Raw genomic sequence first — 13,297 nt, forward strand, 5'->3', positions numbered from 1 at the left:
CTAATTGCCAGTGTTTTTCATGAACTAAGCACCACTTCAATTAAAGAAAGAGACTCCTCTCAGTACCTCTTGCTTCACTGTAGGGGCGGAACACAAAAGCGAGTCTCAATCCTCCTTGCTTCACTGTACTCAGGGGCTGAATAAAAACACGGGTGCTCCTAGATGTTGTGAACACGGCAGGTCCATTGCATGGTTGGTAATTGATCGATTAATTAAGTGACACACTCGATTTTATATAAAATAACAATATGCTGAACGCAAATATTGAAACTAAAGGTTGCATACGATATGTATCATTTTTTGCTACCTAATACCTGCATTGAGGTCAGACGTCAAAGTATCTGATGAGTAACAACAACTTTCCCACATCGACAAAACTGCGCGGACGAGAATACGTTTTTTTGACAGTAGAAATTTTTGGAAAGAAATACATTTAATCCTTCTGTATTGCAACTTTTAAACAATGATGAACACCACATTTTCGTCTACACGTTCATATTAAACAACAGGCATAATTTGTCCTACACAAGGTACCGTACTTTTGTCCTTGCATTCGACTTGACATAACGGCAGCTCGTTACCGGGTTGTGGGAAATGTAGTCTTTTCCCCCCCCCACACCGTTATTTATTACTTACGTATGTTCTATATCTATGCGTGTGTTACGTATGTTCTAGATCTATGCGTGTGTTGCTCACAGCGTTTCCTTCAGATCGTAGTCGTGTCGAAACGAGCCTTTTGTATGGCGGGATCTGTAGTCTCTGGAGATTCGCCTACAGTACGCACGTATAAGCATCTTCGGCAAAATAACTACGTTTCCCGTGATGCGTCGCGTCGCATTTTGACGACAGCAGTGTGTTGAGTCTCCAAGATGGCGGCGTGGGGAAGGAGGCGCGGTGTCACAGGCAGCAGGGAGAGGTCAGTGCTACTTTATTTACACCGCCAAGCAAACTTTAACCCCCCGTTTAACATGTACTGTGCATTACATTTGTTTATGATATATTTTTAGGGCCACAGTTTATCAATGTTTACCGATAGTTCCTTGATGCCTTTCAATCTCAGGCGCTGTTAAGGCTCTGCTTGTTTTGGTTACCCCTGGCAGAACTAGTGTTACAGATTTGCACAAAAGCACGATAGCCGTTATTACTTATTGCAATGTTGGGAATTGTAATACTTGTTTCGTGATGGGGACGTTTCGTTTTCAATTTTCAGACTTGAGGAGTATAAAGATAAAGTAGAAAAGTACATTACAAATTAAAAATGGTGGAGTAAACATCAAAACATAAAGTGGAACCTTTAATAATATATTTTATACATATTTATTTGGTCCCTGAGCTGTAAACAAGGGTTCTGATGATATGTTATTTTTTCTTTCCTGTCAAGATATTCCATAGATAGTGTTGTAATTTATTAGCCAACCCAGTTTTGTTCTGCCTTTAGGGATTATAGTCATTAAAAATAATGTGATATCTGTATAATGTGAAATAATGTATAATGTGATATCTTGTAACAATTGTAAGTCGCCCTGGATAAGGGCGTCTGCTAAGAAATAAATAATAATAATAATAAATAATAATAATAATAATAGTCGGTGCAGATTAACTGATGGTAGCATGCCACAATCAAGTTTGAAAATAATAATAACAAAATAAATAAAAGTAACACGAGTGTGTGTAGCTTGAATTATCCTTCTCGTGGATAGTGCTGGTAGAGAAACATTAGCGCAGGCCGCAGAAGGTGGTGAACCCATTTATTATTAGGCTGTATGTGGAAAGTAGTACTGACAATTTTGAAAGTTTTTTCTTCCGTTTGTAACGAGTTAAAACTTGTATTTGTGGCAAATAAACGCGAGTTATTTCACTTGATAAATTTAAGTTCCAGCACTGAAATACAAATTGAGAATATTATTCTTTTAACCGTGTTTAACATTCATGATGCCTACCAGCACGCTAAATAGCTACACATTAACAGACACCAACCGTTTAAAAAAAAATGTATCCAGGATTACCATTTTTATGGGGTCTAGAAGAGACCAATACATATGCGCTACTTAAAAATCTCTTGAAATTAAAACATGAACGTGTTTTATATATGTCTGTACTGTTGAACAATTCTAAATGCTTCTTCATAACCTGTTTCATTGTGTTTCCTACAGTGGAATAGGATTTGTCCACACTTCCTACCTGGTGAAAATAAATATCTCAACAACCCAAACAGCCGACTTGCCCCTGCAGAATATAGTGAACCTATGTTGTCATACTAGTAAAATAAACCATTTATTTTATTTCTTGTTCTTTCAGTTGCTTTTAAAATCAGATTTTAGTCACATAATGCAAGTAGAAGATGTATATACATGTTTAAGAGAAATGATTAGTATTATTATTAATAATAATGAATTTAATATGTATAACATAATTTTAGCCCATTATTTATATTACAATTACCATAGGGTGCTGTAGCCAACCTTTTTCCGAATAGTGTTAAAAATGAGTAGCAGTTGGCTAGTGATTTCTACCTTTGCTGTTTTTGGCACATCTGTATTACACATAGGTATCCCAAATACCACAATCTCACTTTTAAACTGTTGAGTTAATACTCAAGCTAACTCAACTGCTATGTATTGGGACTTGTACATTTTACGTTTAGTGGTGTTGTATGTTTACAATCACTTAAACTGCTGTCCTATTCCAGTAGTCCAGAAACATCACTACTCAATATAACCAGTGTCTACTTGCTAGTCTTGTTTTTCTTTCTGGCTATAAAAAGCAATATTATATTTTTATGTAATTGTGTCTTGTCAATGCAATTTACAAGCAAGGTCTGGAAAGCTAACAATTTGCATAAATAGATCAAACATTAGGATTATATCAACTGTCTTGGATACAAGGCAAGACTTGCATACAACTGTAGAAATTATGCAAATTAATCTGGGACAAAAAAACTCACCTGAATGTGAAACAAGAGAAACAGGGATCAGCACTACAGTAAAAAGATGGGGAATCTACAAAGAGGTTCAGTCTCAGCTAGGAAGTCCCATGTTCCTTTTCTCTTTGTAATTTGTATCATCTTGGCTTGAGTATGAAAGGCGATGCACATCCTAGCACTTGTTGCTGTTGCTCACACTGTACCTGTTTCGTTGATGAACAGAGAACTTCATTAACCAAGTTTTGTCAATCAAGCACTTTCTTGGGCACTAAACTTGGAATGAAAATCCTACTTGGAGCGTAAAAATCACAGTTTTAAAGTCCAGTAATGTCTCTAAAGGGGAGGCAGGAGCTGACAACAGTTGAAAGCCATTGAAATGCACAGTACTGCAAATTCTGAAGACCAGCGATGGAACAGAGTGAGAAAGCTCTGCTAAAATGTCAGATTTACAAACATTCCTTTAGGATTGTCCCCAGACTCCAAGCTAGGGAAGCAGATAGTCCAATTCCAAACGTGGTTAATAAACTAATGACTATAGTGAAATTAGGATCTTCCAAAGGTAATGGGCTGTTAGAAAACAGCAAGTGGAGCTCTGCTCCTGGTATCAGAGTCCAGGGCTCCAAATTAGCACCAGCCCTGCAGCAGTTGCCGTAATGACCCTCAAAATGTATGTCTATTCACTGCCATTATGGCCAGAGTTCCCTTTACAGCAACTAGAGAGATGCCTGTATTAGGACGTTTTTGGGTCCAAACGATTGCCTGATTTCCATGGTTAAGTAGCACCGATTCCATACACAAAAAGAAAGCAGGCATATAACATGTCGTAAACTGAAGCTCGAGAGGGATGATAGAAATCTGATCAGACACAAATGCCTGGAAGTCCGGAGGTGCTGTAATAACACTGGCAGGATACTATTGTGTAAAAAATTTTGCTTAAAATTAAATGTTGCATGTAAGAAATTTAGAACACTGAAAAACTAAAATAAAAATACACTTAGTTTGTGTGTTGCACATGTGCCATTAACAAAAATGCCCAGAACTTAAAATAATTATATAGAAGGGCTGAAACGCAGCAAAAGGTGAATAATTAAAAACATTAAAAAAATTAAAAAGTGAAAAGGTTTTCTTTGTGAACTCCAATAAACCAGTGTTGTCTTTTGCCTCTCAAATCCTATTTTTATAGTTTTGTTGAATCTTCTTTAGCAGCCGCATCTATCCCAGATATTTGGTTACATTGTTTACCTTCTGGAGTCTGAGAATGATTTAATTGTGCAGCAGCTTACCTAGTTACACGATGAGCTGATAATATCTCTTGACATCTCTCGACGGAATAAATATTATTAGGAAAGGATGGGAATTTCGAATAGTTTCGAACACACGGGGTCCAACATGTTTGTGTATTCGATTACCCACACTCTAGCCCCTGCTCTTATGCTCCCAAGGATAATCCGTATGTGAACTACAAGCAGATAGCATGATAGTGTAAGTCAGTAAACTTTTAATTTTACTGGGGGAGCTGGCCGGGTTCACGAAGTATACAAACAATGTCCAAGACGAGAGTTCTGCATTCAGTACTCTATTTCCTTAGGCACAGGTTTTTCTTTTTGTTTACTGAAGTAAAATACAGAACCCAATGAAACTTGTACCAAGACGCAGTTGAGCAGCAACGTCACAGCGTGTATCTCTTCACGTTCCAATTAAACCAACAGTAGCATAATGCTGCACAGTACAAAATACAGCACCAAATAATCATTTTTGCTGTATTCAGAATAAAATAACACATCATACAGCAACCTAAATATTCTACATCTGTTTAATTCCAACAAATAACTCCTTTCCAAGTGTCTTGCTTTTTCGTATTAGTCACTGCGTAGCTCTACTTAGTATTTAGTATGTCTTATATTAATCATAAAGTTCAATTACATTTCTAATTTCAATGTTACCCAAGTTTGGCTTCCTTCTTTTAGCACTTGCTGTATACATTATTTTTTCAGTTTACACAATTAAAGTTTGTTAGTGCTGTGCTCCCGGAAGCTGCTGTGTGCCGTCATTACAGGGGAACTCAAACGGATCTATTCACATTAGCTGAAAACAAGGCAACAAAATTGGAAACAATTTCAAACAGAATGTGTTTACTGTAGAATTTTGCTGTACAAGCATTGCATAATTAATTAGGGTCCTTATGTTTAATATGCAAATCTCATTCACATGAACGTGCATTTCAAATGCCAGGCATAGAATATTAAAGTTGGATGTAGCTAAGCCAGGTAAAATGTTGTTTGGTGCAACAGGCATAACGTCTGTTCAAATGGACTTTTAACACTTGTCAGTCATCAGCATTTAAAAAAGATGTGTTTGCTTCTACTAGTAGCTAATATATAAGGCATTTTTCTTGGGGTGCCGACGATTATCTACCCCATAATAATAACAATTTCATCGAATGCAAGTGCTTGTAAGTGCAGATAGGTGTTGTATTAACACCAGCAGAATACGGGAACCCTAGTTTCATGCAGCAGTTGTGATGGTGACCAAACGTGTTTGAGTGTTGTGTAAACATTTAGTATTTAATATCGTAAATAGCAGAACCAACTCACTGCAATTTAAACTGTTTTTTACTGAAAAATAAACTAACATGCAATCATAAGAGCTGTCTGTTACATGCTGTCAGATCAGGACTACACTGACACTAAGCATTGGGAGCATGCTATTTCTTATGTTACACTGCACACAGTTAGAGGTGCCGTCACCAATTCCAGACAACACTTGGAAAATATTTAAAATATAAACATGATGAGTTCATTGCAGTTGTCAGCTGCATAGATTAACCACTCAGCAGAATGCGGCAACAAACAAGTGAGTACAGGCATTAAGTTACTGTTTTAGTATCACTTTAGTGTCTTAACAAGTTGTTGTATTTTAAGCAGCTGAATAAGGTAGCAACTAACCTGCTCCTGAAGTGGCACCCAGCAATTGAATATGGCGACCAATTTTTTTTTTTTGGCCTGGAGCCATTGGCTCCTAAGACAACAACTGTGTCTGGAGCCCTGATTTGTAATTTTATTTTAAAGAAATGTATTTTAAAGAATAAATGGGAAACAAAAGCAAAGCAGGCCGTTAAGCTTATTTGACCCAAAGTGCTTTACCAGTGTTATTGCAAACACTTGCACAAGCAAATGAGACAGTTGTGTGTGATTTTTATGTTTCATGCTTCATTTACCATATCGTATTGTGACCCTCGTATCGTATCATTAAGACACTGCCGATACCCAGCCCTAGTGCAGGTAAGCTGTTGTAAACTACTAGAACAAGACATGGGGCCTATATTTAAACTGTTGTAATTATAGATGTTAAATTAACAAGATATAGTTTACTTCTTGTATTTATGACTGAAATGAACAGGTATTGTTTACTTTTTGCATTTACTTCAGAAAATGAATACAAAGAATAACGTAGTATTATATTGTGTGCCTGACAGCAATTTATACATTTGTTTTGCAGCAGTCACACTTACAATTTTGCATTTGTACTGTACTGGTAAAAACACTTCTGTAGAAAAAAATATATAATGTGACACTTTTATAGCCACTTGCTGTCAAATATTGCGTATTGTAATTTCTACCTATACTGTACAGTAGAAAAAAAATGCAGCCTACACAATGTCAACAACAACTTTCGTTAAATTAAGCATATACTGCTGAAATGCAGCACAACTTAAATTGTTCACTTAACCAAAAAAAAAAGATGCCATAAAAATATTAAATTTCTGATTACAAAATTCAGTCAAACTTGAATTTGTTACTTAACAAAAGACAGCACAGTAATTGATTTCTGCTTCAAAATGTCGCCGAATACACCCGCAACGAATGCAGATTAAGTGTTCTGCTGCACAAAACTCAGCTATCCTATTGTCTTCACATATTAAATTCCAAACACCGCTCTTTTGAGACATGGGCAGCAGTGTGGAGTAGTGGTTAGGGCTCTGGACTCTTGACCGGAGGGTTGTGGGTTCAATCCCCAGTGGGGGACACTGCTGTTGTACCCTTGAGCAAGGTACTTTACCTAGATTGCTCCAGTAAAAACCCAACTGTATAAATGGGTAATTGTATGTAAAAATAATGTGATATCTGTATAATGTGAAATAATGTATAATGTGATATCTTGTAACAATTGTAAGTCGCCCTGGATAAGGGCGTCTGCTAAGAAATAAATAATAATAATAATATTTACTGTAGGTTGATCACACGTTGTGATTTACCCCAGTGTTTTGTTTACATGTTCATTTACCCCAGCGTTTTGTTTACAAATCCCTAGTTAATGGAGTTACAAGTATCCAAATCCTGTTGTTCATGATTATTAGGCTATTATCTTGTTCTTTAAGTGATGAAATGGTTTGAATCGATTGTATGGAAATGTGCCGTTCTCCTAATGACTCCATTTGAATCAATGTTCATTTTTAAACAAGGTATACATATAAATACATTTATGAATATATTCAAGGTAAAGGTAACTAAAGTATTCATTTTTTTTAAAAATGTTAAATGTAGTAGCCTAATAACAATAGCTTGTTTTATGTATGAGAAGTCTGTGTATAAGGTATCTAATACACAAATAAAAAAATAAATAGCAAACCAAAAACTTCCTTTAAGATATACAGTGGGACTACAATCTAAATGGAGAGATCTACTTTCCATTGCATATTATTATTTATTTCTTAGCAGACGCCCTTATCCAGGGCGACTTACAGTCGTGAACAAAAATACATTTCAAGAATCACAGTACAAGTAATAATACAATTAAGAGCAAGATAAAAATACAATGACTTGTATATAAATATCATGTTTTAAAATCAGCCTTCCAGTGAAAAAAGAATGGATGTTAAACACAAAAAACTACGTTTTATTTGTAAGAGCGGAAATAGACAGGAAATTGTCAGGTAAGGCTGCCACTGCTCCATTACCTGGCCCATGTTCTGACAAGGCTTTCCAGCACACACTGCTTAACTGGTACAGTAGGTGGGTTCACTTCAGACAACATGGGTTGGTTTGCTGAGGATTCAAAAGTTCTCTGAAACAGCCTAATACATATCCTTTTGAAGTTTATAAGAGTCACTCTCACACATGAATAAGAAAGATCTATAAAGTTCATGGATTGGTTGGTTGGAAAATGCATGTGTAACCTTTCAATGATCTCATTACTACAGAACCCCTAAAGGGACATGGTGTAAATTAAAAAGGGCGACTACTATCTCATGAGCATGAGCTATTATAGCAAGTTGTGAGCATGAGATATTATGTCGTGCTCACGAGGTAGTAGCCTACCATTTTAATATTTTACACCATGTACCTTTAGGCATTCCATACATTACTATGCCACACACATTTCACATTTCTTTTCAGCATATCATAAACAAAACCAAAATCTGAAAAAAGCTGAAATGGTTATGACAGTTGTAAATAAATAACTTGTCTCACTCCACATGTGATAATATTCCAACTATTCTAATTGAGCTTTTCCAATTCACATATAATTCTATGACAACATGAAAACAACCATGGTGGTTCTGGTTTTAGACCTGACCTGCCCTGGCCAGTGGTGTCTGAAGTGAACCCACCTACTGTACCAGTTAAGCAGTGTGTGCTGGAAAGCCTTGTCAGAACATGGGTCAGGTAAGGGAGTAGTGACGGCCTTACCTGACAATTTCCTGTCTTTCGGAATTGTCAGCTCTTATCGTCAAGTAAATCATATTTGTGTGTTTAATTATACCATGTAGTTGATAGATTACAGTTCAATTATGTATTTATTTGTCATCATTCTTGTATTTTTTTTACCACTTCTGGTGACAATTTTTTTGAAAAAAATAAGTGGTAGTATTTCTGTATTTGTACCTGTGATTATTGCTTGACTATTTAGGATACCTAGATTAAACATGTTAAGTGTTTGTTACTTTTTAGTGTAATTGTAATTAGTGCAGCATAATTGTAACTGAAATTAAACAAAATAGTATTGTAATTGCAATTTCAGCAAATGATTCTGCTGTAATTGTCATTGTAATTCTAATTGACCACAGGTCTGCCCTGGATTAAACTGCACACTATCTTCATTGCTGTTTGTGTATTGCCTCCTTTGTGTTCCTGCTGCAGGATCGTGTCGTCCACAGACTGCTACATCGTGCATGAGATCTACAATGGGGAGAACGCTCAGGAGCAGTTTGAGTACGAGCTGGAGCAAGCTCTGGAGGCGCAATACAAGTACATCGTGATCGAGCCCACCCGCATTGGGGACGAGACGGCCCGCTGGGTCGCGGTGGGGAACTGCCTGCACAAAACAGCTGTGCTGTCGGGCAGCGCCTGCCTGCTCACCCCGCTGTCCCTGCCACAGGAGTACTCGCGCTACATCGCTCTGCCCGCCGGAGCCCTCAGCGTGGCATGTGCAGCTCTCTATGGCATCTCCTGGCAGTTCGACCCCTGCTGCAAGTACCAAGTTGAGTACGACACCTATAAACTGTCCCGCTTGCCACTGCACACGCTCACTACTTCCACGCCCGTTGTGCTGGTGAGAAAGGACGACATTCACAGAAAGAGACTCCACAACACGATAGTGCTAGCTGCCCTGGCATACTGTGTAAAGAAGATTTATGAACTTTACGTTGTATGATTTAAAAAAACAAACTGAGACAGAATGTTAAGCTTCTTGTATTGTTTTGGCACTTCTTGTTGTTGATGCCCAGAGGAATTTGGTTAAAATTATAGTTTTTTTTCTTTCTTTTTAATTCTTTTAAGTAACATCACCAGTGCACTGATTATATCACTATTTCTTTTTACCGTTCTCTGTACACTAAACTGTGGGTTTGGATTGAATTAAATATTTGAGAATTAAAAGACCTTATTAAATGGACAATGGTTTTTTTTTAAAAGTGAAAGTGTTTTGAGTATTTAACAAAGGCCTGATGCATCTATTTTCCTAGTAGTTTTATTGTACCCTTCATTGCTGGTCAGAAAGACATCACTTCAGTCGATTGTCGGACTGGGTCCGACATTGCAATTATTCCTCACAGGTCCTTTGTCGGACTGGGTCTGACATCATTATAGCAACGCAATAAACGGGTGTTTAGTCGTTTTTTCTCCGGAAAAAGCCGAGAAAACCATTCAATTGCCGAGTGGGAGCGACAGGAGCCGAGACAAGTCGGGAAAAAAAAAAAAAGGCGTATCTCATGAATAGTCATACATGGTATCAGGTATCAGATAACGGGGCGTTCATAGTAAACAAGCTGGCTGAGTGCGTCAGCGCACAGAGACTATCATGGACATTTGCAGAGCTTTTTTCAGATGTTATAGTAATAAAATAATGACTTGGATCACATTATTGAGGAGTTTGGTGATAAAACGAGTGATCCGGAGATGATCGATCGGTATGTACGACTATTATTATTATTATTATTATTAATAATTATTTCTTACATAGGTGAACGCTATAGCAAACGAAAGGGTGGGGCGGGGCTGGAGATGCCTAGTGAATGCTTTGTTGATATGCAGGGCCATTTAAACCCGTTTGACTGTGAAAAAAAATACTTTTAAACAGCGCGTATAAAATTAACTGCGTGTGTGAAAATTAATTAGACCTGGCGTGCCTGACGCGCAGTTAATAAATGGACTGCAAAGGGTTAGAAAATGTTCTATTTCTTTTTTCACATTCCGTCTTCCCTTTTTATGCTGCTTGTTTTGACTCCAGGATGAAAGTGAATATGCAAATAAAGAAGCTGGAAGTGCAGAGAATATGGGGTACACAGGTGCCATGCATCTACATAAACAGATCTTAGGAGCTGCACTTCACAGGAAAATATAAATATTTAGTAATATCATTTAGTGGCTGTTCTTCCATTGGGATTCGATTACCTGGGAAAGAATTTTAGGGCAACAATAACCAGAGTGAATGTTGCAATATTTAACAAGCTAATATTCAAGTTCATGCACTTAACAGAATGCTTGTGGGATCCATTTTGTTTTATATTCATCACTGATTATTATTATTATTATTATTGATTTCTTAGCAGACGCCCTTATCCAGGGCAACTTACAATTGTTACAAGATATCACATTATTTTTATATACAATTACCCTTTATACAGTTGTGTTTTTACTGGAGCAATCTAGGTAAAGTACCTTGCTCAAGGGTACAGCAGCAGTGTCCCCCACCTGGGATTGAACCCACAAACCTCCGGTCAAGAGTCCAGAGCCCTGATGATGATTATTGCATTGACAGAGCCCTGATGATGATTATTGCATTGACAGAGCCCTGATGATGATTATTGCATTGACAGAGCCCTGATGATGATTATTGCATTGACAGAGCCCTGATGATGATTATTGCATTGACAGAGCCCTGATGATGATTATTGCATTGACAGAGCCCTGATGATGATTATTGCATTGACAGAGCCCTGATGATGATTATTGCATTGACAGAGCACTGATGATGATTATTGCATTGACAGAGCCCTGATGATGATTATTGCATTGACAGAGCACTGATGATGATTATTGCATTGACAGTCTAACTGGTTTTAATTGATAAACAAACATGTTTTAAACATTTTTTTTTTATGGTCGAGTGGAGCTGGTTTTTTCACTTATCTTTCCATTACACTAATAAGCAACCCCTGTCCTCTTTCTGAAGAATCTGACCAAATTCAGTGACTGGGATTTTTGGTTTGTGCTTTGGAACCATGTTTCATCTGGACACCCACATTTCTGAATGCTGGTAATTTTACTCGATGTACTTTCAGAATTTAGGACTTGATGCTGAGCCATGTGAACGCCTCAAACCTTTTCGCTGTATAGTGGTGTTGTATCTTTACAAAATGTGTTTTAGTTTGAGTTTCACAGAAATACAGTTGAAGACAAAAGTATTGGCACTCAACACTTAATATAAGATAATTCAAGAACAAAATGTTAATTACAAGTGTTTAGTGAACATCCACTAATTAATATGTCAGACCAAAATACTGGTTTCTGGTAGTTTAACAAACAATCTGTATAAACAAAATAACTTAAGCAATATCAAATATTTGTTCATGACAAAAGTACTAGCACCTTTACATTAAGTCTGCAAAAATGTAATAGAACTAATTAAAAAAATATTTATTGATTGAAAACCATTGCACAGTAAATAAGCTGCATTATAAAGTCAACAGCTAGAAAGTCAACAGGTAATTATTTCCAACATCTGTTGAAGAAAGTTTTGGCAACACAGTAGATGATGGTCAAGACAAAGGAGTTGGATACATACATGTTTGTTGTAGTTTGCTACCAGTGATTTTCTCAAAGGAAATGGCTATAGAACAGTATAAAAGAAATATGGAATACCAAATGCAGAACTGGAGCAATAATCAACAGAACAAATTCAACTGAAATGCTTGAAAGAAGTGGACGTCCAAAGAAAATGAAAAGAGAAGCGTCTGAGCAGCTAAAAAAAAAAAAAAAAAGATTAAAGGACTTTAAGAAAGATTTAGGAGCATCAGGCATAATAGTGCTTTTTGTTTTATTAAAAAGTGGTTAGTTTCCTAAATGCTTGTCCTTAAGTGCTGCCTTGAATTACGGTATAATAAGCGTAGGTGCCAATACTTTTGTCTGTGACTATCTGTAGCATAATCAGCCTTAAGCATTAAAACACTTGGCTCCTTAAGGTATGTGTTGATAAAACCAGCCCATGATGTCACATTTATAAAGAGTAATACATCATTTTGGATTACTTTTGCTTAAAGTATTTTCAGATTCTGCTGAATAGTAAAAAAAATGTACTGGAAACGTCCTTTTATGTGTGTACTTGTGTGTCAGGGGGGGTGGGGAAGAGCGCCGCTTCCTTACTTCATGTAGAATATTGAACTGTTTTGCTCCTATTAATATATGGAAATATACATGTGTATAACCAATACAAATAAGCAAAGAATACAATAACCGTAAGAAACCCTTGAGATAAATAATGAAAATGTCTGAATATAGCGTGCTTCTGGTCTGGAACAACAGGTGTGAATAATGTGTAAGAGAGGTGAAGGGAACTTGTATCAACGCTGTGCTGAGGTGTCAGCATTTTATAATTAGTGTTTTATTATTTTAGACCCATTTATCAGAAATCGGGGGGGGGGGGGAGGTAATAGCGACTCCTCACTTCTAAATATAGCACTACACCACTGTGTGTACTTGTCTCTGAAAATGTATTGTGTCAGCAAAAGCAAAAAGAACAGAAGAAAAACACAATACTAAACTGCTTCTCTTTTAAATTTGTCATTGTCTGCTGACTGCAGGCAAGAAACCCTTTGCAGTGGCCTTCAAGTCATGTGGTTTGTTTTCAGTGTGTCGTGTCTCTGTTTGAACTTTG

The 13,297-nt window shown here is 36.9% G+C and overlaps 1 protein-coding gene across 1 annotated transcript; it reads left to right on the forward strand.

Moving 5' to 3' along the window:
* The first annotated feature begins 734 nt into the window (after positions 1 to 734).
* On the forward strand, positions 735 to 9,820 carry LOC117431117 (transmembrane protein 11, mitochondrial-like). The gene is made up of 2 exons (XM_034051756.2): positions 735 to 916; positions 9,064 to 9,820. The coding sequence occupies exons 1-2, from the start codon at positions 870 to 872 to the stop codon at positions 9,575 to 9,577; spliced, it is 561 nt and encodes a 186-aa protein (XP_033907647.1). The 5' UTR covers positions 735 to 869; the 3' UTR covers positions 9,578 to 9,820.
* The last annotated feature ends 3,477 nt before the right edge of the window (positions 9,821 to 13,297 follow it).

Source organism: Acipenser ruthenus, chromosome 22 (genome assembly GCF_902713425.1).
Source record: "Acipenser ruthenus chromosome 22, fAciRut3.2 maternal haplotype, whole genome shotgun sequence".
NCBI lineage: Eukaryota > Metazoa > Chordata > Actinopteri > Acipenseriformes > Acipenseridae > Acipenser > Acipenser ruthenus.

Bases quoted from the DNA above. Each gene is read 5' to 3' on its own strand.
- LOC117431117 (XM_034051756.2), top strand. From the start codon at position 870: ATGGCGGCGTGGGGAAGGAGGCGCGGTGTCACAGGCAGCAGGGAGAG. The intron at 917-9,063 runs GTCAGTGCTACT...TTCCTGCTGCAG, and splicing joins GTCACAGGCAGCAGGGAGAG to GATCGTGTCGTCCACAGACT.